Source organism: Uloborus diversus, chromosome 1 (genome assembly GCF_026930045.1).
Source record: "Uloborus diversus isolate 005 chromosome 1, Udiv.v.3.1, whole genome shotgun sequence".
Lineage (NCBI taxonomy): Eukaryota > Metazoa > Arthropoda > Arachnida > Araneae > Uloboridae > Uloborus > Uloborus diversus.
Genome location: NC_072731.1, coordinates 118,276,834 through 118,302,779, shown reverse-complemented (window position 1 = coordinate 118,302,779; position 25,946 = coordinate 118,276,834). Strand labels below are relative to the sequence as shown.

The 25,946-nt window shown below is 31.4% G+C and overlaps 1 protein-coding gene across 1 annotated transcript in view; it reads right to left on the bottom strand.

Annotated features, from left to right (window-relative positions):
• The window catches only part of LOC129231698 (eukaryotic peptide chain release factor GTP-binding subunit ERF3A-like), a 79,997-nt gene that overhangs the window by 10,305 nt on the left and 43,746 nt on the right, over nucleotides 1–25,946 (bottom strand). The window contains exons 7-12 of the mRNA XM_054866065.1: nucleotides 25,744–25,898; nucleotides 23,542–23,688; nucleotides 17,925–18,018; nucleotides 7,857–7,937; nucleotides 3,267–3,368; nucleotides 448–519 (exon numbers count right to left, since the gene is read on the bottom strand). Of these exons, the coding sequence (XP_054722040.1) occupies nucleotides 448–519; nucleotides 3,267–3,368; nucleotides 7,857–7,937; nucleotides 17,925–18,018; nucleotides 23,542–23,688; nucleotides 25,744–25,898 (651 nt within the window). The remainder of the gene's footprint in view (nucleotides 1–447; nucleotides 520–3,266; nucleotides 3,369–7,856; nucleotides 7,938–17,924; nucleotides 18,019–23,541; nucleotides 23,689–25,743; nucleotides 25,899–25,946) is intronic.

The following is a 25,946-nucleotide window of genomic DNA, read 5'->3' as shown; positions in this document are numbered from 1 at the left end:
AGGTTCCAAAAATTATCGGTTTATACACAGAAATATGCGTTATTTTGCTTTCAGATTTGCTCTTTCAATGAACAATTTGACAGATCTGATCTTGTTTATCAGAATTTTGTGAAGGGTCCGTTTTGTTTGATCGGGATTTTGTGAAAGGTCCGTTTTGTTTGATCGGAATTTTGTGAAAAATCCGTTTTGGTTGATCGGATTTTTGTGAAGGGTCCGTTAACGGACCCAAATATCCTCTGGCCAAACCCCTGTGACATAATCTATTTTTAAAGATAAATTTGATAAAAATTTACTTGTATAACCAAAATATTATTAGTATGATTATAATAATTTTAAAAAATGATGGGGAAAATAAAAAAAGATAAAGAAAAAGACATTAAAAAAAATTCTTTTTTAATATATTATTAACTAATGCCTAAAAGTTTTTTAAAGAAAAAATTTCCTTACCTGAGCATCAAAAACTTTTCCAGTTCTACAAGGATTAGTAAAATCACACAAAACAAAACCAGATGAAACTTCCTTGAACAGACACATAAATTGATAATCAAATGATAATAAGTGTAACATGAACATAACATTATTTAAAACTATTTAAGCATATTTTATTGCTCTTAAAAAAAAAAAAAAAAAAAAAAAAAAAAAAAAAACTTTTTTTGTACAGTGGCAGCTTTAATTTTTGTGGATACATCAAGATTTCATTTTTAAAATGATTTATGGAATATTTTTATCAATGAACTCACCCGATCTATCTTATGAGTTATAAGTTTGGCCTCTGAAAGTTAATTAATCTATTTGTATTGAGAACCTATTTGACTTGTTTACAGCTTTTTAACAAGTTGTGTTTCAAATTACTCACTCATTTTGTTTATTCTTTGGTTAATTGTGCGATTACTTAGTGGTCTAGTTTGGGTTGCGAACAGCATAGCGGATAAGCTGTTGAACTTGAAATCTGATAGTTCCAAGTCTTAAGCTTGATATAACTAAATATCCACTGAGTACACTAGGAAAATCTGTTGATTGACAGAAACTTGCTTGGGTGAGGGAACTGGAGACATTCCCCTTTTCAGTACTATGTCGAAATTGTGTAGGTTACAATGACTTGCTTTCCAGGGCTTGCCAAGGTGTTTAAAATTTATAAATCAATTAAAATCAGTTGGCGTGGGAGAGGTAGGAATGCCAAGCAGTATAATTCTAATATTGTCGTCCATTTCCAGATGTTTTATGAAATGACAGCACTGTGATGGCGTGATTACATTTTCCCCTATTGTTTAACTTTTTGCAGATTTTCAAATTGCCCCCTTAACAACTGGGTTTCACGTTGGGTTGGGAAACTGTTCTAGAGATTCAGACATTACAATCTATCAAACTCGAAACAGAAATTTTATTTTCACCCAAACTCAATTAACATTACTCTCCATTCTATAAAAATATTAACAAAAACACAACAAGCAAAGGAAAGTCATGAATCACAGCTTTGCCTCAATTAAAGAACATTCCAGGAAGAGAAGCTCGGAATCTAGATGGTTTGACAACTATCAATAAATTTGATATTAGAGGAAATTTTGAAAATTTTAACTAGTTGATTTTATCAAGAAATTAAAATTCAGTTTTTTCAAGCTGTGTTACCACCCTGATTTTACTCAAAGTATGAAATTGATAGTTATCCTTTTTTCTAAGAAACAAATTAAAATGCATTTAAATTTTTGGAAAACAATTTTTGTATCATTTCAAGTTTGCACATGGCTTTAATTTAAAAAAAAAGCCATGTACAGTAAATTCTGAATCATCCACGGAATGGGTGGCTCAGCAACAGCGGATATGTAAATTTGCAGTTAATCCGCAAATTAGGTAAAAATGATGCTAGTGCATGAACAGGCTTACCACTCAATTCTGGAGAAAAAATTCCCTGTATGAATATGCAGCAATAAAAACGAGCGAACACTGATATTTGAAAAATAATATTAATATCCTGATAGTTTCAAAACAAAGAAATATAAATAAATGACGGAAAATAATGAAGAATTCATTGCAACTGAAATAATAGCATGGTGATTGAATTTATTTTAACTTTTGAATTAAAAAAAAAAAAAAAAAAAAAAAAACTTGATGATTCTTTGACCTTAAAACATTAAAAATGAAGAAGTTAAACAGAACAATAAATATTGATCACTAGTTTCATGCTCCCAAATTAAATTATAATATATTTTTCGATACATGACAAATATAAAACAATATATCAAACAATAATTTTGGCTTTTATGATAGAAAGCATTTTAATTATATATATATATATATATATATATATATATATATATATATATATATATATATATATTGTAGTTTATGTATTTGAGCCTTGATTTTTTGTAACTTCAATTTGAAAAAAACAAAAAAAACATAAAATAAAACTCCCTGCATTTTTCAGGTTTTTAAAGAAATTTTCAAAATTCCCTCGATTTTCTGTTTTTTGGTTGATTTTTGAATTGTGTGTATTTTCCAAGTTACTTCAGGTGACGTGGCAACCCTGTTGAAAATATTAATACGGCTTGCATACAGTGAAGACAATAACTATGTAAAAGTGTTGTACCAAAGCATGTAAAAGACAGAAAAGGATCAGTAATTATTTGAATTGGATCATACATATGCAAGCAAATCGAGCAAACAGATTAACTGCATCAAGCTAGGTTACATCAAAAATGCATAATTTGGGGAGGTGAATTTTTTCAAGGCTGGTCTGGTCATGCATTTACGCACTTAGTAGTGTAGATCTAAAAATCAGTAAGTAGGGTAAATCTAAAAATCAATAAGTAGCGAAGATCTAGGGCAGTAAGTAGTGTAGATATAAAAAGCAGGTTTCAACTAGTCAGGTTTTTGTGACCTTGGAAAGTTTAATATCATATTGGAAAGAAGCGGGAACGATGAAATACGATTGTTTAAAAACAGATTTTTCAATTGTTTGAGCTAAAACCTGTGTATTTATCTGCATTCAGTTAATCACAGAGGAAAAAGAAATTGAAAGGCTGTTTACTGTAATCACAATTTTTAAATAAAACGAATACCCAAGAGAGAAATATCAGTAACAATAGTTTGCATGGCAATCTACATTATTTCTGTTTTTTAAAATGTACAGTTTTGGCTATACATACTAACAAATGCGCTCTCAGATTACTATTAAATATTAATAAAAAGTCATTTTTGTTTCCAGTTATAAATTCTTAAGGTTATCTTTTAATGGGAAGAGAAAATAGAACACAAATTATGCTTACTTCTTCTTCAACACCTTTCAACTTAATTTTTACATTTTCCCCAGACATTACAGATAAAACTTCATCTTCATCTGACCATAGCTGTAAAACTTCAACAGCTTTCTGAAAAAGACCAGGAAAATTTTAATTTAGCTTTATTAGTGAGTTTTAGAAAATGCATTTTAACTCATTACTTCAATGCTCTGCAACTCCAAGATCATATAAATGATTTTAAATTATTTTCAAATTTGCAATGACTTTACAGGAAGCAATAATAATAAAATGAACCATTAAAATTGGTTTTCAAAAAAAAAAAAGTTAATTTTTATAAATTTAGGTAGCATATTACATGTATTCAAATGTAAACAATGGAACATGCATTGAAATGGAAAATCTGCATTAACACTGTTTTGTACTGATTTTGCTATGCAAGTGAAATATAATATACATGAAGGAGGAAAAACAATGTGAGGTAAAATTTGCCTAGTAAGTTACAGTGGTTTTGATAACTTTAGAAATTCCATTTCAAAGTTCTCGGTTTATTATCTGAACACATATGTCTGCCGAAGATGATGTCATTACAGAAAAGTCAGTCTGAAATTAATCAAAGTTTAGCATTGAAAATTGACTCAATTAGAATCGCTTATATTACCTGTTCTAATTAGTTAAGAGAAATGGAACAAACATAGTCTTGTTTAGAAAAAAAAACAAAAAAATATCCTTTCCAACGACATATAATGTTAGGGGGTGGGGGGATTTTTTACACTGTAACTAAGCAAAATGTTTGAAATTTTAACTTAATTTATTTCGAAAAAAAAACAATTTGAAATTTAGAATTCCGGTTTCAAGGAGCGGGACTCCAGGGTACGTTCAAATTTTGTGCCAAGTTTCAGGGCTGTCTGCTATGGGGTTGTCTGGCCATCGGATAAGAAATAAAGAAAGAAACGCAGTCATCTTTATATACATTAAAATACAATCATTATCTTTCTACTAAAAGATAAATTAAAAAAATTTCTATTTTTATAAATAATTTGACCCAATTATATAATAATTCTATTGCATCATCATAATAATTATGTTAAAAAAAACTCCAATGTTTAATCAACTGTATTTTGGCAAGCTTATAATGCAGCTTGGGCCACTAGCGACATTTTATGCCACTAGTTTTAGAGTTCTTTCCAGAAGTAAAGTTATTAAACTTGCACAGTTCAGAACTCACTGGAAGAAGAGCTTTTAGGAGTGACAAAGGAGGCCAAAACCAACGCCTGTGACGCACAACCAAAAACGCTCACATTGAAAAATTTGAGCCATTCCTAGACAATAGAAATGATCTTTCTGATTTGTTAGTGAAGGAAGAGTCTATAATGAAAATGATGTAAGTGATCTCTACGTAGTATAAAATGAAGTCCCCAAAAAGCGTCTGTGTGTTTGAACTCGCAAAACTCGAGAACTAACCGGCCGATTGCGCTGAAATTTTCACAGTTTGTTCCTTTAAAGTCCTGAAAAGGTTTGCAGACCAGTTTGAATAAAGTTCAATAAATAGTTCTTTTTTAATCCAATTTACGTCCAATTTTCATAAATTCTCAAATATGGGGGTGAAAAATTGCTTGCACATATTAATATTACATACCGTTAGAAAGGGCAGAGTTTTCCGCGTTCTACGCAATTTGTTTCAATGCTCTAATTTTTTTACGGCGGGAGTTATTTGCGTTTTTAGCTCGTATTTTTTTAGGCTTAGCTGAAATTGAGGCAGTAATTTCTCCATTAAAGAAATCAATAAAAAGTGAATGAATTATCCCACAGCTTTCTTTTTGATGCCATTGGAAAAAGCGACCTTTTTTAATCCAGATCTAACTCGACCTATGGTCGAAAAAATAAGCTTTTATCTCGAAAGGAAAAAAAGTTACAAGCCTTTTAAATCAAGTTTAAGAAATCTAGATTCCATTCAAATTGTGAACCATTTTCTTTCGCATTTTAATTCCTTAAACTTATTTTATTTTGTGTTTCCATGGTTACGCATTTTAAATCCATCTTTCAGGATTTAATTTCTTAAGAGTATTTTAATATCTGTCGTCATTGTTTGGAAGGGAAATCATGATAGTTTTTTATTCATTTTTTTATGCCTGATTGTTGAATATACAACACTTGACACAATTTTTATTTTCAAGGTAGACCAGGCAAAGCCGGGCAACGTAGCTAGTCATGGATATGTTAATGCTCTGCAAAGAATTACAGAAAAAAATTCTTAATGACTGATAGAGTTTCTATCACAGTGTGCATTTTCCCTGCGTCTTCTCCTTCTTTCACAATTTATGAAGAGGAGAGACATTTCACCAGCAGTTCTTCACTCACAGTGCTGTTCTCTGTGGCAAATGAGGTCACGTGAGACGTTGCACCAATCAGAGACATTCGAATTTAGTTCTCAGGCTTGGCATCAAGTGATGGGGTTTTTTGTTTGGTTACTGGCTTGTCACGCTGTAATTAGGAATTTCAGTTAGGGAGAATTAAATACTAATTTGAAATGGAGAATTTGAATTGAGACAGGTGACAGGCCAGGTGAAAGTAATGATGGCAGAGAAGAGTTTGGAGACTCAAGAAAAAAAAGAGGAATGGCTGCGGGGAAGAGGTGTCCGAAAAAAACCATGATGCCCGCCAAGGGATTTGAGTATTCTTTTGGTTCTTTTTAAAATTTCCATTAAGTATGTTTTTCTTTATTTTGAATTAATTTAATTTCTGTTTTCTTTTAAAAAGTGTAAGACACTTTCTGCTGACGAGAGTCAGACTACCGTGCGAGATGCACGGGCAGTCAGAACATGAGTTATGTTCCGAGCTGTTTTTGTTTTTCTTCTAGAAATGCATTAGTGTGATTTCTTTTGGTAATCTTTTTAAGGAAAATAAATTTATTTTGAATCGCACACGAAACAGCATTTTTTATAAAAATAAAAAGGAAAAAGAACATTTTCGTTTTCTAGCTGAATTGGTGTACTTCTCAGAAATTTTCACAGTTGTTCTTATCTGTAATGTTATTTTGATTAGCTGCGGAGACCACCTTCCTGTTGAAAATAAATCATTACTGAAAAAAAAAATGAATAAATAACGAGCAAAAAAAAAAGGTTCGTATGTGACATATTGTCTGCTTTTCGAGGGATTTCAAAGGGGCTGAGTTCCCAATATATGGTATATGTTATTTCTGAGAAAGGAGTGAAGTGTCTCCTGTTGGTTTCAGGTCATTAAAATGTTTGGAAAAAAAAAGATGAAATATTGATGCGAAACACTCTTCCAGAAAAACAAATAAAAAAGAATGTAAACTGGAACTATGAACAGACAAAATTTGAAAATAAAAATAAAAGCACCTAGTCTTCACTATTCTTGCCTTTACTTTTTTTGCGGCTGGATATTGTCTTTTTGAATTTTTTCTTTCAGTTGAAGAACTTTTTCAAAGAACAGGCTGACGGCAGTTTGGGACCCACAACGAGAACGAGGACTTAATACGGGAAGGGGTGATATGCTTTTCAGTTTCAAAGTTTTTAATTTCCAAAAAGTGCCTTCAGAGTCGACCGTTACTTTTGCGAACCATTTCTGGGTTAATCTAATCCAAATGCCCAAATTGAACTGAAATTATCACTGCCACAATGACTACCAAAAGACTATCAAATAATTTATGGTTTCTTTATGCATGTTGCGCATAAAATTCGATATAAGTACACATTAAACTTATACAATTAGTCATCATCAGAATGAAGTATTCTGTTATCGACGGAATGAAATTCCTATTTTAACACTATTATTAAGTCTTAATTTACGTGGCATTTCCGTGGAACGTAACCCCTGCTTTAAACGAGGGTCTACTGTATATCGACGCACAGCCAATACCGCTGATACCTCAGACTTGAAATTTGGCAAGCATGTCCACATGATTACGAAACTATTCAATGAGAAAGGATTTTTCAAAATATCAATTAGTTCAAGAGAAATTAACTAAAATCCCTTCATTTCTGCAAAATTAAAACCTGTAATTGAAATTTAAATCCCTTATTTTCGAAAGCTTTCCTCCATTCAAATCATAATTCAGTGCATCTCAACTTTTGGTCGATAGCGAATTTTAAATTTCATATTGTTTTTGTTTCTCACGTGATTCTTCGAGACTTTTCTCAAGTCAAATAATAACATTTTCGGCTTTCTCTTTCACTTTTTCAAAACTGGAAACTAAGTTTTTAAGAACATCATCTCAGATAAAATACTTAAAGCATTTAAGTTTTATTTCACATCGTAAAAGTAAATGATAAAAATTACTGTCCTGAGATAACATATACATACTAGCATTCCCATACCCAGCATTGCTTGAATAAAGAAAATCAATATTTTAAAAGGATCGTTAATGACAGTTAGGGCAAGGACATATATATATAAAGAGTTCAGAGGTCCTAGACCCTCCCAAAATGAGAAAAATATAGGTAATAAGTAATTATTATAGGGGATTTTCTTAATTAGGTGCACCAAGCACTGTTATCCCCTGCTGATTCCATTACCCGAACAATGCCGGGTACAAGAATGGTAGTACATTTTAACACTGCAAAATCATCCAATTAGAATGAAATCATACCATCTTACCCTATTTGGCATTAATAACAGCTGTTGTCCTCTCTTAGCATTTCCAGCTTCTACTTTTCCAAGAACAACTGTTCCCATGTCCTTAAAGAAAATTAAAAAATATAATTCTGTTCTGATTTTTAAAGAGTGATAATTTAAAAAAAAAAGGAAAAGGAACAAATAAAACTTGCATCACAATGAAATTTTCAATAAGAGTCTGCAAACATGTAATGTTTTGAAAGATAGGTGGGAGGAGGTGGTTGAAATTGTGTTAAGGAGAAAGGAGCTAACAACAAGAAGTCTGACATCATGCCCTTTTATTTCCCATTATGTTTATGATATATATTGTGATACATGATAAATGGGGGGCGGGGGAGGTAAAATGAAACATGCGATACTTTGTGCCAAAAACAAAAGGGGGACGAAGATTTTTTTTTTTGTTCTCTTTTCTTCTGCAAATTATAGATGCCAGCTCTCTGGAACCCTTATACACAATAAAATTTGCAAGCTGTAAATACATCACAAAAAATTTGCATAAAAAATAATGAAATTTAGAGGAGCATCAGTGTTAAACTTGCACTGAAAAATGTATTGCTAGGGAAATGTGTGTAATGTACTACGGCAGTACTGATGGCAAGCCAATCAAGGATCGTAAAATGCTTAATAAGTAACTAAATAATTTTTTGTGCAAAAAAAGGATTGAATTTTCAGATTTAGGAGATCATTTTTGATAAGATAGAATCAAATTTCAGACAATTTATCAGATGCTGCTATTGTCCACTATAACATCAGGTAGGGTTGCCACTGGCGAATAAAAAGACGACTTTTGCGACTATTTTTGACCAAAGGTGACTATAGCGACCTTTTTTAAAAATAAAAAACGGCCTAAAAACGACCTTTTTTTAAAAATTGGCGACTTTTTACAATTTTAGGCAATTTTAATCATATTTAGTGATATTTATTGAATTTTTAAAAAAAGAAAGAGTGATGGGTAGGATTAAAAATGCTTCCTCCGTTTTAGATTTCAATCCTTTACTTATGCATCTTGTAAACATTTTAATGTTTTTGACAATTGGAAATTATTTTGACATATGTTATCTTTAATTAACTTATTTTATGTTTTATTTTTGTAAATAATAAATAAACAAATCTTTGGAAGCATGCCAACTTATATGTCGTGGATTACTTTTCCCGTATTTGAGATTTCAATCCCTTTTCATCTTGTAAATATTTTTTTATTTTTGACAATCGGGCGTAAATTTGATTGTATGCTACCTTAGATTATCTTATTTTGGTTTTATTTTGATAACTAATTTTACAGAATTTCGATGACAAACAGATGCTTCTTCGGTTTAAAGAGACAATTAAAATCTGAACTCCTCACAGTTAATACAAAAATAAAACAATACAAAACCCCCCTAAAGCAGAATACTTTACGATGTTCTTCAACGTAAAATCATTTGACCAAAATTGTTCTGCAAGTATTTCAAGCATTGTAGGCGAAAAAACGTGACATTTTCCACAAATTGAGTGGCAAAAATCAAAATCGTTTCATATAGGAGTTGTTTATTTTTTTTTTAAACTGGACTGTTGTTATTTATTTCTGTGGAAATGAAATATTTTCGAAAACATCACAGCTTTCAACCAAATGACTAATTAAAGAGCACAGAATTTGGAAAATTAGTTGATCATGAAAACTATAAAATCAAAAAACTGTAACAAGGTGTCAAACCTAAACCGATTGAGATTTTCCAAAAATAGTTTATATGCTTTCCAAAATGCATAGAAAGAGCAAAGATACAAAATTTTATAAAAATTCGAACCTAGGTGTCAAACCACATTTTTTTTGGTTAATTTTACATGGAATGAAATGTTTTTTTCTTTTTAATGACGGTAATTTTCATGCATGAATAATGAAATTGTTGTACGCAAGCATAGACATCATTTTCGCGACACATGAAAATAAGTAATAAATCCTCAAGAGATGGCGCCAGAGATTGTTGCGACATTGCGAAAGAGACACGAGAAATTCCGTAGAAAATTTGATATCAGGTAAGTGTTAAAGATTTCTATTGTTTACAAGTTGAGTGTATGTTTATTGCTTGTCATTTTTGAGATGCCTGTAAAAGCATAAAAGATTAATATAAAGCTTACAATTAATTTTTATTTTGATGTAGTATGTAGACTAGAAGAACGTAACTTGACCGAAAAGGCTTAATTCAAGCATGCTTTTCCTCACGTAAAGAATTTTTGATGATTCATCGCGATAATGGCTGCCGTCACCTTGAATGACTATGTAGTCGCGAAAATGATATTGGCCTCATTTTTGGGATTGGGGATTCTAACTATTATTTATTCTTCACAAAATTAAATTAAAAAGATTTTTTGTAGGATTTGCTTTTTTTTAAATATTAAATCTGTAATTTTCGACACAAGGTTTGCATTTGCTCAATTTCTTTTCGCAAATTTTTAAAAATGGTCACAAACACTAAAATTTGGCGGGAAAAATTAAAATTCAAGTTAAAAAAAAATTGATAAATAAAAATCACTGCATTTTGCATTTTCAGGTTTGCAAATTATTTATTATTATTTTTTTTAAAAGTAATTATTTTGTTCTAGAATTAGATTATTCTAATAATTTAAATGGCACAGTTATTTTATTCTTATTATTGTGGCTTTTAAGTATGAGTGATTTCTATGAGGTATTAAATACTGTAAATCTTAGAAAATATAGCATAGTAGAGACACCTAATGAAATGAGTGATGAATAATAAAAACAAATACTTCTTAGCATAGATTTCGGGAGTGGGGGGGGGGGGGGAACCTCCATAAACCTATCAAATTTTGTGCTATTCCACTTATTAAGCAGCCCACTCATATCATTGGCAAAACCCTGCCCCTTGTTAAACAATTTAAACTAAAATTTTACTCCATTTATCACTTAAAAACCAAACTAGAATTTTAGGAAAAAGCATAAAATGTTCACACACTTTGTTATTTTAAGGATGGATAAAACAAAACCAGAAGAAAATAAAAATGATAAAGGGAAAATAAAGAAAACTTCAAAAGCATATAAGTTGCACCAGCAGAAAGCCAATGCAAGGAATCAGAAATACAAATATAATTTATCAGAGCAGAAAAGGGAAATAGTGAAAGCAAAAGCTAGAGAGCGATATCGAAAAAAAAAAAAAAAAGGAGCTTGGATTAATTCAACCAATTGCAGAAAGGTCTCAAAGGGAAAAGCTCAAGCAAAGAAAAATATGGAAAAACACTACTTGTAAATATAGGGGAAAAAATCGGAAATGGTAAATTCCTCGTCACCATTGCAAGAGAGAAATATAGAATGCCCAAGCACCTCACGCCAGAAATCTGGCAGAAAAATGGTTGCTAAAAGCAGAGCAAAGGCTTATCGCAATTTGGCAAAAAAGAAAAAGAAAATAAAAATTTGAAAAAAAAAAAAGTGTGGAAATATAAGCAATGCTGGTTGAGATTGAAAGCAGCATCGTCTGCTTCTTTGACACCGTACAGCAGGGTCAAAAATCTCTTGAAACGGCAGAAGATTTCAAGCACACTAAGGAAAAAATTACGTTATGACGAAGTATTGACAGAGCAACTGAAAGAAAATTTAAAATCGAAACGTTCTACCCAGAGAGAAAAGCAGTTGTTCCATAGACAGGGATGAGAGTGGTCAGAGAGCAAAAAGGAGGAAATCCAAAAAAAACTTCGTAAAAGTGATAATATCCAAAACCGCATCAAAATAGAACCTGGAAGCCATGATATTCAAAAATTCTACAAAAAATGGCTAATTTACCAGTTTTAAAGGTAATACGTATTAATTAAGTATAGGTAATTATTTTATATAATTTGCTGCATTGTACTATTTCTTGCAAGAGTATTTATTCTTAAAAATTCTAAATTTTGAAAAAGAGTCAACAATTTTTAACCCCTGAGTCCTTGAGCAAAGGGTCGGGGGTTGCCAGAGGTCAATCTTGGCTGCATCACACAATAGTGATAACTTTTCATATTTTTTAGAGAAAAATATATTTTTTTTCATTAAAAACATTTGAGTTTATAGTGTTAAACGAGTGAGAACATAAATTTTAAAATTAGGTCTGTTGGAAAACTTTACAACAGAGAGAATTATCTAAAATTTCTTTGTGTGGTACAACATACTTTTCATAGTAAGAATTGAAAATAAATAAATATACATGTACTTAACAGTTGGTTATCTTTTTCCTTGCATTGGAACCCAAAATTTGTTTTTAAAAACTTCCTAATACAATTTCGGAATCAAAAGAACACCTTGCAGCTGCCTCATTTAATCATGAAATCTCAAACCTTTTAACAGGCTGTAAAGCCTAAATCATTTGAGATTCATCATAAATATTTTTTACTTTCTTAAATGCACAAAAAAAGTAACCATGCCGAGTTTCAATAAAATTCGAGACTGTGGGTGCTAAGCCCCATTTTTTTAATTAACTTTTGCATTTTTTCTAAAATAAATTAAAGTAATAAAAATATAATTGAAATCATGAATAAAATAAACAGATATAAGATAGAATATAGTAAAAAACCACCCAACATTAAAAATAATTGAAATACTTGCAGGATGCAAAAAGATTGAAATCTCAAGCGAGGAATGCAACTTTCGGCGCAGCACGTGTTTGACGTCGTTGGCATGCTTCCAAAACATACGTTTTTGGCAGATATCGCGGAGGATGAAGATTCGAGGGGGGAAATAGAAAGAATGAGAAATCATGGACTAATAATCGTATTTTTTCCCTTTTTTTTTTAAATAAGGAGAGAGGCAAAAAAAAGGAGGAAAGGTTTAAAAAAGTCAACAATCTCATCCCTGCATAGAGTGATCTGTGGGAAAATTATTAAGAAAAATCATTTTTTGAATGTAACACGGACTTTCCTCTCTCGCAGAAAAACAAATTTTGATGCAGAAAATTTAACTTGCGAAAGAAAAAAATGAAACTAGTCAATCTCTGAATACAGTGAAGCACCGTTCATACATTTCTCTTTTATACGTTTTTATCAATTATACTTTTTTAAGTTGGTCCCTGGAGAGTTTAATATACATTAACCTATACCAATTACAAATTTTTTCATTTGTAAGTTTTTATCATACAGTCCCTTCAAAAATGTATAAATGGTGCTTCACTGTATTACCAAAATTTAAATTAGGGAATGTTTTGAAGATGATGAAAACAGCAGAATGTCCCCATGCAAAAGGGACTATATTATTAGGTCAAAAGAAAAGGTGCAAAAGAGAATCCTGACAAAGTCTGCGAAAGACATTCATGAAAAATTCATTAAAGAAAAAAAAATAAATATTTCTTATACAACATTCTGCAGGATGAAACCTTTTTGGGTGGTTCCACCTAAAATGAAAGACAGAGAAACTTGTTCCTGCATCAAATACGAAAATATACAATTTATAATATCTAAACTTCATTATCTAAAAATTATTAAAGACAAGAAGCCAGATTGCTTATTTAATTTAAATTTAGAAGAATTAAAATTAATTACCAATTTAAAACAAGGCATTAAATATTTTGCATGGCAAATAATAAAAATAAAGAAAATTATAAAAGGAAACTTGAGAACCATAACAAAAATGGCTTAAGTGAAGAAGTTTTCCACACTAGAAGAAGTAATTGAAAAATTAAAAGTTGAAGTGCCCAAGTTTAGGAATCAAGTGATAACGATGACTCATCAAGCAAGGGCACTAAAAGAAATGAAAGAACACCTGAACTTAAGTGAGGTTTTATTTCGCCTCGATTTTTCTGAAAATTATGAATGTAAACTTAGCAAGGAAGTACAGACAATGCATGTTGGTGCTTCCAAAAAAACAGCTCTCACTCCACACAGTAATTTTATACAGAAATATTGGAAACCAACTTGATACAAAAAGCTTCTGCACTGTATCAGAAGACCTATCGCACCAAGCCCATGCTACATGGGCAAGTTTGACCTGTATTTTTTCTGCATTAGAAAAAAGCGCTATCCAAAAGGTCCTTTTTTTTCAGATAGGTCTACAGGACAATAAATGTAATTGTTACAATATATATTTAATGGTAAAAATGGTTCCATTTTTTTTCCCGAAATTGGTTGAAGTTTCATGGAACTTTAGTTGTAGTGGGCACGGAAAGGGTGCTATGGATGATATCGGCAGTTCTCTTAAGAGAACTGCTTATTCGTACTTTCTACAAGGTAATGATATTGCATCTGCTGAGGACCAAATCTTTTATTCAAGTAAAGTTGAAGTCTGGCTTCTAACAACAGATAAAATTCAAGACATGAAAAAAAGAACTGCCTAATAATGTGGTTGAAATTAGGGATGCACCGGATATCCGGTATCCGGCTGATTTTTTAACTATCCGGAACTATGAGGTATCCGATCCGGCAAGCCACTCCGGATCCGGATATCCGACAGTTTTTTGCAGGATATCCGGGCAGTTATCCGGTAAAAATGTGAGAGATATCCGGGGTTGATGTGGGGTTTATTTTTTCTAGAATTAAAGTAAAATTCAAGTTTATTGTTCAAATATAAATTTATAAATTCATTTAAGAAAGATTGAACATGTTTAGCATATTTTTTAATATTATATATAAGATGTTAATTTGCATCATTAAGAATGTGTAACTTTATTTTTTGGAATTTAGTAAAATTTCAAGTTGATTATTTAAGAATTGGTTTATTAATTTATTTTTAAAAGCGTGAACGTGTTTAAAACGACTCTTAATAGTTTGTTTAAAATGTTAATTTGCATCATTTACGAATGTGAATCTTTATTTTCTGAAATTAAAGTGAAATTTTCAGTTGATTATTTAAGTATAATTTTATTTATGTTTAAAAAATTGTTAACATGTTGAGAACGACTTTTAATAATATATTTAAGATATTAATTTGCATTTTTTAATAATGTGAATCGTTATTTTCTGGAATTAATGGGAAATTTTAAGTTGATTATTTAAGCGTAAGCTTATTAATTTGTTTTTAAAAAGTGAATGCGTTGAGAATGACTCTTAATACTGTATTTAAGATGTTAATTTGCATCTTTTAAGAGAATGAATCATTGTTTTCTGGAATTAAAGTAAAATTTTCAGTTGATTATTTTAGCATAAGTTTATTTGTTAACTGGGCTGCCCACCTGGGGGAGGATGTTTTAGGGGTATTTTTCTCTCTTTTGGGGGGCTTTCTATTGGGGGGGGTATTTATGGTTGTTAGGTGTTGGGCCCTTGCTCTTAGGGGGGCACCCCTGTATTTAAGATGCTAATTTGCATCTTTAGAGAGAATGAATCTTTGTTTTCTGGAATTAAAGTAAAATTTTCAGTTGATTATTTAAGTTTATTTATTTATTTTTTGAGTCAAACTGGCCCTGTTTTAATATTTTCTTTTTTAACTTGTATGTTAGAAGAATTTTACACGTGTATTATCTGTAATAAAAATGATTTTAAAGCAAAGTTTTATTTTTTGTTATTTCTAAATTGGAAACAAGAAAATGTATTACTTTATGATGAAGTTTAAAAAAATTTCTACACATCATGCAAATCTAGTAACAAATACGACCTTTAAGATTTCAACTATGAATAATTAAAAGTTTAAACCATGTGTACATTACATACAGAATTATTTTTTGTCGAAAGTTTCTCTCTTTCGAAAAAATCTGTCGAAATAAAACAATATTTTAATGTTTCATTTTATATATAGCACAATTCCTAAATTGAAATATAGACGCTCTAAAAAAGTACATTTGAATGTACTTAACATGTTTTTAAAGAAATGATATGTGGAACAAGTTTGATTTATTGTTTTGAAACAGCGTTGTAGAAAAATATGCGAACATGCAATGCAATCGAAATGCCGGATATCCGCCCCGAATATTCGAATCCGGCAGGTAAGGGGGCATCGGATATCTGTAATCCGGTATCCGGCAAAATCACTATCCGGTGCATCCCTAGTTGAAATACCTAATATTTCAAAAATGCACCAGGTAAAATGGGACAAAACATTAGAGACCTTGTTTAACAGAGAATTGTCCTGCTGGAAATGCCTAGCTGGTTGTCAGCATTTCTCTGATGCAGCCATACTGTACCAGTTCAATGATAACAACGGTATCCTTTTTATTATTTTTGTAATATACCTATATATATTTTTTTCTAACTCTCAATTATACACAGGTGATAATAATTAATGTTTATTTCTTTTCTAATTTAATTAATTTTCTTAATAATGTTAGAAAGATATGGTCAGTGAAACTAAAGACGACTTGAATGTCAATGATTGGGTTGCATTAATTTTTTCAGATGCGTGGTATCCAGATGAGAGCCAAAAAATAATTCAAATACATAGTAGAGAACATATTAAAATACAATCAACACAAAGTTTCATAATTTTTTTTCTTTTGTTTAAGGTGTCATTCAAAATATTAAGGAAAATGTTTTGTACATGTCATTCATGACAATATGTGGGCGAAACAATTTCTTCATACCTTAAAAAATTATGAGTTTTCCAGAACCTGCATCAACACGTTACTTTAAACTGCAGGAAAAGGATTTTAAAATAGTTCAAATTGCTTTTCAAGCATACAATCCTTAAATGTAGTAAACTAAATGTATTTTAATGTAATAAAATTGGTTGCTATTCTCAATATTGTTTATTTCCATTCTCTTCACAACATTTAGACAATTTTTCTGATATGCTCTTGTGTTATTAGTAAGTTCTATAACACTGTTTTTGTCATTTCGGTAACAAACTGTCATTTCAGGGACATCTTTGATGTCTTTTAAATTCCATAATAAAAGATTTAATGCAAATAACCTAACATTTTTCAGCAAATAGTTGTAAGATGTGTAGATAATGACATAACATTAATTTTGTGTACACTTTTCAAAAATAAATTTAAAACTTTAAAATTTATATTTTTTTAAAGCATGTTTTTTTTTTTTAATTTTTAAAATTGAAAAAAAAAATTGATTAGGAATGATTAATATCATGTTTTTTAATAAATCCAATGCAAAAAAAAACTTTTTAAATAATGATTGTCATTTTACAAGATTTTTAAAATATGAAATCCTTTTGAAATTTTTTAATAAATTTTTTTAAAATAATGATCGATCTCTGCCAAGCTCAGATTTTGTTCAAGATGCATGTACAGACTTGTGTAAAAATTGAAAAAGAAATATAGATTTTGAAAATAAAAATAATAAATTTTCAAAAGGATGATGATTTTATGATGAATGTGATATTCAGCCGTCTATCTTTTTGAGTAATGCGAGATACGTACATAAAGACGCACATAGACGTCATGAGAAAACTTGTGATAGTTAACACGGGGATCGTCAAAATGATCCTTTTCAACTATCCATATGTTTTTATGTACATATGCACGTATCGAAAAAACTACTCAACATTCACTCGGTAATGAGTAAAATGGAAATTTATGCCAAAATTTGGGGGATTTTTTTTCAATTGCAATATTTCTTTTACCCTTTCTCTAAAGGAAGTAAAAACAATGAATTTGAATTAATTACAGCACATAATAGTTTTTGGCTAATAAGGAAAAACTATTTGCCTCAGAGGCACTTTGAAAGATGCAAAATTCACTACGCAATGGATATGCTCACACCTGCCACAAAGAAAATGAGTTGTCTTGGCTTTTGAAACCGCAGGAAATATGAAAGTTGAAGAAAGTGAAACTGGAAATACGTGGAAAATTGTTTTAAATTGGGAGGGAAAATGTGGAAGTTTTATCTTTCATGCCAAATATAGATTTTAAATGTTAATGTAGAAGTGTCGGCAGGTTTGGTTTGATCATTTTTGAAAAAGAAATGATTTCCCTTTTCTCACTTCCAACCAGGATATTGCTAATTCTACACTAAAGAAAGAGTTATATAACTTGTTCACATTTGCTTTTAATTAAGATCTTTTCTTCTTTGGCAACACAACATAATAACAAAAGTGCATAATAGTGAAAAAAGTATAATTTTTACCTTAATCACATTAAATGCACTAAAATTAAAGAAACTAAAATGAGAATTTTTTTGGATTATTTCAAAAACTTAAAAAAAAATCTTTACCTTATATTTGTCTACAACTGGCATCCTAAACGGACCTTCTGTAGGCCTGTTTAAGGATGGCAATGTGTCGATGTACTCCAGGAAGGCAGGTCCTCTGAAGTAAAAAAAAACTCCTAATCATTATTAATTTATTCACAATAAAGTAACTTACAGTTATTTTCACTTATTTATGTCAAAAATATTCAAAACCCAATCAAAACCTCAATCTTCCTCTTTATTATTTTTTTTCTCTTCCTTGTTTTGCTTCAGTTTTGAGTGAAAAAAGAAGTACTAAATACCAATATCAAAGCATAAGTAAAATCTTTTTTTTTTTATGTATATTCGAAAAATTGTGTTTTTATCTGATTATAATAATAACTAGACTCACAAAAGTTTTTATTTTTATTTAGCAAAAAACAAACTTATCCTTAAGCAAAAAAGAAAAGAAAAAAAAGATATAAATATATATATATACATATACACACACACACTGTCAAACCTTGGTATTGCGACACTTTGACTTCATGATCGGAATTCCCTTTTCTCACTTCCAACCAGGATATTGCTAATTCTACACTAAAGAAAGAGTTATATAACTTGTTCACATTTGCTTTTAATTAAGATCTTTTCTTCTTCAAAGTTTTCTTTATAATTGCAATACTTTCAGTAAAGTAATAAAAACATCTGGAAAAGCTAATTTTGGAAATTTTGCACAATCAATAAAAGACTTTTGTATTATTATTATTATAGTCCATGCAAGCCAGTTGAAGAATGAATGAAATACACTGCAAGCTCAGTCAATTCCAGTTGAGGACTGCAGTCCTAAGCTGGAGGAGGAAAAACCTCTTAAGGAAGCCTAGAGTGTCAAACTGGTAGCTAATGCAGAATTAGTACTGACCATACGAGTGACCGAAACAATGGTTTGGTTCAACTCGAATATTGAAGGCAAGGCAGGTATATTCAGTAAGTTACCGCCTTATAGCCAGGCCTGGGGCAGAAATACGTGAAATACAACGTGAGCTCAGTTAATTCCAGCCGAGGTCAGTGCTAATTCTGTGTCAGCTACCAGTTTGTTTGACACTCAAGGCTTCCTTAAAAGTTTTTTTTCACCTCCAGCTTAGTCACTCCTATGCCGCGCTAATGAGTGCTAATAAGCACGAAACTGCAGTCCTCGGCTGGAATTGACTGAGCTGGCGGTGTATTTCATGTATTTCTGCCTTAGCCCTGGCTATAGGGCGGTAACTTACTGAACAGTTCAAGAATGGCAGATCATGTACATAAGTTCTGAAAGCGACAGCTTTCTGCCTTTGAAATGAGATACAATAGAAAGGAATGCAAAGTAGGTGGATTTTAAGACTGAACAAAAGAAGTGGCAGAAGAAAAAAAAGTCAATAGCTGTCCCACATGAGAGAAAGAGATAATATTGAGCCTCTCATTAGTTAAACAAGGAGCACAACCTTATAGTAGGAAATAATTAAGAGTTTTTTCTATGTTCGAAAGATATGGATTAATAGTCGGAATTTGATCAGATTGTAGAATAAATTGAAGAGGTTTTCCACTGGTTTCTTTTTTGCTGATAATCAAGGGGAACCCTTTTTTTTCTCACATACAGATCAACTTCATAGAAAGAGTGACTGTTTAAATTGTTACTTCAAAAACTAAATAATTATTAGAAAGTGTTTCAGTTTGAAAACGTGAAGCATTTTTTTTCTTATGATTTTTGCCTTTTCTGTCAACAATTCAACACTACTCGATTGAATCTAGTTAATAACATCAAATGGATATCATTTTATTAAATCTGTAATTTTATCATAAAACATCGTATAATGTATTTTTTTTAAACTATTCTGGTTCACATGTTGCTCTGGTTATGACGTTTTATAGATTGGCCCAAGGGCGACTTGACAACGAGTTTATCTAACAGTGGCGTACCTAGCAAGGGTGACACCCGGAACGGAGATTTGTGGTTTCACCCCCCCCCCTCCCCCACCCCTACAAACACAGAAAAAAAAAGTTTTAATATTCTCTATGTAAACATGAAAGTTATTCCAGAAACAATTACATTTGTGTTATAACAAAATTTTAATTAGGATGGTGTACAAAAGACAAATAAAAACTATGAATGCTTTTTATATAACTTGCCCTTGACGCGTGTATGCTTCAAGAGCTCAAAAAAGTAATGGGGTGTGTGATATTGATGGCCCTGTAATTATTTCAAACATATCTCAAACACAGGGGGAAAATAATAGGTTTCGGTTTTTTGGTGCAAGAGAAAGTCACTACTAAGTCTAAATATTGACAATATGAAGATAATCGAAAGTATAGTATTCACCCTGTGATTGGATGTGGAATAGAAGGGATTCGGGGGATTTTATATCAAAAAATTTTCAAATTTGTTGTCTTAAAAATAAAAGCATTATATTTTTCAAAAACTTGCAATTCCACTTTGGGTCCCATTTCCCAGATGGGTGACACCCAGGGTGGACTACTCTCCACCCCCCCCCCCCCCAGCAACACCAAACATGCAATAATCTGAAGAAAAAAAGTTGGCAACCTGTTAGTTCATTCCTGTTTAACCCTGCCCCCTAGTGGGGAAGTACAAGAAATTGTAAGATTCTTGCTTCAAGCCAGAATGTGTGAACGTGTTCTGCATGTGCGTAGTGCTCCAGGAGCATGCAATTCTAACAGTAGCCAAGAAAGAAACCTGCTTTGGTGCACTACTTTCCTCCCAACGCACAACTATGGTTTGAAATGATCATAAATTGACAATTTGAAAAAACAAAAAATCTCACCAGTAATAACAGTTTGAAAAAATTTTAAATTTGAGTTTTTATTTTAAGAGCCAGTTTTTATAAGAGTCAGGCAGGTCAGATACATGCCATTTTTGATTTCTCTAAAAATTTCACAGTGGTTCCTTTGAATGATTATAGAAGACACACATTTTTTCTTTTCTTCCAAAAAAATTTTTGTGACCCACAAAAATTCCAAAAGTTGGTCCCAACTTAGGGTTTTTCTCAAAACGACATTTTTTAATATTCAATTATTCTGCGCATTGAGCATCAGCAATAGCAATCTTTGTAGTTACAACATGATATTTAGTGCCTCAAATGAAATATATCGTAAATTTTATAGCTGACCTTCAGTGGATCCTGGCAGGGGTGGCTAAACTGTACTGAATAAAGTGAAAATGTGTCATGTTTGAGCCCTCCTGGTTCCATGCACTGCGGTTCAATCATAGTTTTTTCGAGCTATTTGTGTACTGATATACATAAATTATTAAATAGGCTCATTAAATACGTAGTTAATACTCACTGCTGCAAAAAAATAGCAGTTTTGTCATCAAAATATGATAAAAAGTACTTTTTAGGGGCCTGTATCTCAGTCCACTGAGGGTCAGTGTAGAACTTACTGCCTGCATTTCAAACTAGAGTATATGTATTTTCACAATCAAGTGACAGAACTGTGGGCAAATTATTTTCAAGAACACAATACGTATTTCAAAACAGTAAAATGAACTATTTAGCTTTCAGTTCAAGCAACATATTCGTTTTTAAACTTTCCATCCAGGGACTTTCAGAGGCTATTTAAAAAACTAATATGATCAAAAAATTACCATAACATAGTTATAGACTTGCAAATAGACTGATTATGCTTACTCGCATACTTTATAATATGATAACTGGAAGCAAAGTGAAAAAAAAAAAAAAAGGTTATTATTGTGGTAAAAACTTAAGTTTTTTGTAGCACAATTTTGAATGTGTTTTAGGTATATTTTTAACTATTTTAATTAAGATAGCTTTTTTTGGTTTGTACTGTACGTTATAGTTCATTGACATTCGTTTAGGCTGTACAAAATAGTGACAAAAATTATGTTCTCTGCACTAAACTACATTGATAGCAAACAATTACTAAGCCATATTTTACTACTTATGATATACAATACTATGACATTATAAATCAAGGGTATAGTTGCCTAACTGACTAGTAGGAAAATAAAAAAGAAGTAAGGCAAAGCATTGTAGCTTGAGTACAACTAACTACTGGATGCGTAGTTAACTCTTATGCCATTTCCTCATCTTGAAGTGAATTTTACAAGCCTGCAGAACCATTGCCCATAGTTATGTCACTTGTTTGGAAAAAGACATGCACTCTAGTTTGAAATGTAGACATCAAGCTCTGTACTAATCCTTAGTGCACTGAGATACAGGCCTCAAAAAAGTACATTTTGTATCATATTTTGATGTTTTTCTTTCGTCTTACTGCTAGTTATCATATTATAAAGTATACCAGTAAGCATAATCAGTCTATTTGCAAGTTTATAACTCTTTTAGGGTAAATTTTTGATCATACTAGTTTTTTAAATAGTATCTGGAAGTCCCAGGAGGAAAGTTTAAACCCAGATATGGCTGACTGAGTGGAAAACTCAATAGTTCATTTTACTGTTATGAAATTTGTATTGCATTCTTGAAAAGAATTTGCCCATAGTTCTGTCACTTGTCTGTGAAAATTCACATACTCTAGTTTGAAATGCAGACATCCAGTTCTACACTGAAATTCAGTGCACTGAGATAAAGGCTGATGAAAACTGCACTTTTTAGCATTTTTCGATACAAAAACTGCCTTTTTTTTGGCAGCACATAGAGTGAGCAATGCAACTAATGAGGGTATTGAATAATTTATATATATTGTTACACAAATTATGGACAAAATCCATGGTTGAACCTGAATGCAGGGCACCAGAGGGTCTCAAACATGTTACTTTTTCATTTATTTTGACTAAGTTTAGCAACCCCTGAAAGGCTGTACTGAAGGTCGGCCACAAAATTTACGATATTTTTCAATTTTAGTTCTAAATAGCATATAGTCAACCAAGGGCACCCATATGCAAAATTTTAAGGCCTCAAAAGTTTTCCCCTAAGGGGGGCCTTAAAAGTTTTCCCCATGGTTTAGCAGAGTATTTTTCCCATGGAAACTGATTTCAGTACATATTAAGAGATATTAAAGTTTGACATTTTTAATATCTTATACATTAATGGCTGGAAAAGAAATTTTTATGCATTTTGCAAAGAAAAAAAGCACTAAAAGCAAGAAAGTTCTTATTTCTAGGAGGCTTGAATCCCCCTCCCCTTGCCCTCCTAAATTGGCGCCCTTGTTGTCAACACAATAATTTTTTTGGCTGATTCTTAATGCACAGAAATAATCCCATTTTTAAAAACCCAGATTTGGAAAAACCTCTACGTCGGGCTCCACTTCACGAATTTTTACAGGTCTCCAAAAAAATTTTTGGAGCAAAAGAAAAAATACGTGTCTTCTAAAATTTTTAAAGGAATGCACCATAAAAATTTCAGCCAAAATTGAAAATGGTGTACATCTGAACACCCCATTTTTGCCCGGTTCTTATAAAAACTGGCTCTTAATTTACCTGAAGATTGTTTGAACTCCTAGTTTTCCTTGGGTGCACAAAGCCTGATAAAGGCTTTAAGGAACTGTGCTACCTGATTCATATTACACCTGAACAGTGCCCTCATCATAATTTCATGGTCCAAATTGTTAAAATAATTAAAACTTTACTTTTAAAATTAAGGAAAATACTTAATGCTAGTACTGAACAAGATTTCCACACCATAACTTTACTTACCGATACCAAGGGCAAACACTTTCATCTGGGACATCCTTCAAGAAAGCTCCAGTTAATCCAGAACATGGCATAAAAATAACATCAACTTTTGGATTGAAACCACATTTCTTAAGATATGGTATGAGTTTATCTTTACATTCATTATACCTAAAAAGAAAAATAAGAAAAGTTAAACATTAGATAAAACCATACTTTGCTAAAAGTTATATTAAATATAACTTTGATTAAAGGATGACAAATTTAAGGAAACATTTCACTGGTCTGGATACAAGATAATTGAATTTAGTGATAAAGCTTTCTCAATTTAATGATAATGCTCGTAACTGCTTAATTAACTGTGATCAGAAATGCTGTTTATATTCAAGAACTAGTATGTTCTGGCCATCACAAAACTTTCTTCTATATCTTTCTTATAATTTTGATCCCTCCCCATGCTTGATGAGGAAGCAATACTCCCAACAAAAATGAAATTACACATGCCAAAACTTGGCGACCATCCGAATTCCTGATTTATCTCAAAAGCAAAGCAAAGAATGAAAATTAAAAAAAACCTTGCTTAAAATAATTACAAACATTTGTAAACAAACACAAGATGGCAACAGTTAAAAAGTTTAAATCATCTTGATTTTCTGGTCATTTTCCAACAATTAAAATCACGCGAAATACGCAGACGACAGTCTATTACGATTTATCTTTCTTATTGTTGTAATCACAAAGCTATTTTTATTCACACAAAAAAGTAAATAAATAATAAAATCAGCCCCTCATGGAGCGACTGGAGCCAAAATTGAACCAATGCCTGTTTACATATAGATTCACATTTATTCCTAATTTCATACAGAACGTAGCATTACTTCTTGAGATATGGCACTCACAATGGAAAAGAAAGAACATTTGATTGTGCCACCTCCTTTTCAGTTGTTGACACCAAAATAGAATAAACTCTTATACCCTTTAAGAGCTACTTATTGATAAATTTTTGTATGATTCCAATTATTATTTCTTGAGATACAGCAGTCACAATTGACCACAAAAATTCTATAGCTTAATTTCGTTTGAGCTATTGACACTAAAATTGAATCAGCACCTGTACCTGTTAGGGACAACATATGGAACAAATTTTGATTCCGCCAGTTACTTCTTGGGGAATAGCAGGCACACATAGCTCAAGAAACGTCCCACTGCTCCACCCCCCTTGGAGGAATTCGCTCCAAAAACCAATGGGCACAAGTTCACATAAGGGCACATATGTGTACCAAATTTTGTTTGATTTCATGTGGAAGTTTTCCTTGTAGAAACAGGGGTGCCAACCCCCCTAAGATCAAGGGCGCACCCCCATAAATATTGCAAAGATCCTCCCCAAAAAATGAGAAAAATATGCTTTAAAACCACCCTAAAAGTTTAAATGGTGCAGTCCCCCCCTGTGCCATGACCCCCCTCCCCCCCAGGTGAGGTACCCTGCTAAAAAGCTATAATTATGGAGAAATTTATTTAAAATTTTGTTCTTGGGTATTTATTATTATGTCTCAACTCTCACAGCAACTTTCATTTCTGTTAAGGTCTATTTATTAAATTTATGGCACTTTTTTAGAAGTTAAAGACTTTCAAACAATATTTATCCTACACAAAGCATTACATATGATTATTATTTTTTATTGATCTTTTATTATTTATTATTATTATTTTTTTAAACCCGGTTTCCAACCCTGTTTTAAACGAATGTTTTCATCTATCTGTGGCATAAGAAATTCTTTAAGTTAAAAATGATTTAAAGAACTATCACTTATAATTACTGTATAAGGTGAAATAATATTCCACAATGTTACAGAAATAAAATATCAAGTAGAATCTCTGGTACAATCTCGGAAACAAATTGCCATAGTTTTTTTTTTTCTCGTGCAAAAAAAAAAAAAAAAAAGAAAAAAAAAAAACCAGATGACAATACTTGTAAATACATGTAATTTCTGGAAATCAATAAGCAACATTGATTGCGTCTAAAAAAAAATAACTTTTTTCTATTGAAATATTTCTACAATTGCAAAAATAGACAAAGATTTCAGTCCTTTAAAGAATTTCGATGCATCATATTAATAAAATCACAACTGTCTATCAAAAGAAAGCACTGAATTTTTAATGATAGTCAAATTTAGCAGTTTTTATGCATTAAACTTCCAAAACAAGGAAATTATGAAGAATTTATACCTTTCCTCTGACCATTCTACAGTTGGATCATCCATTTTATTTATAAGTATTACTAAATGTTTTACTCCAGCTGTTTTCGCTAACATTGCATGTTCTCTTGTTTGACCACCTCTTTCAAAGCCAGTTTCAAATTCTCCTTTCCTTGCAGAGATAACCTAAAAGAAATTTTAAGTACAAATAAAAAAACAGCTTTTTTTCCCGCA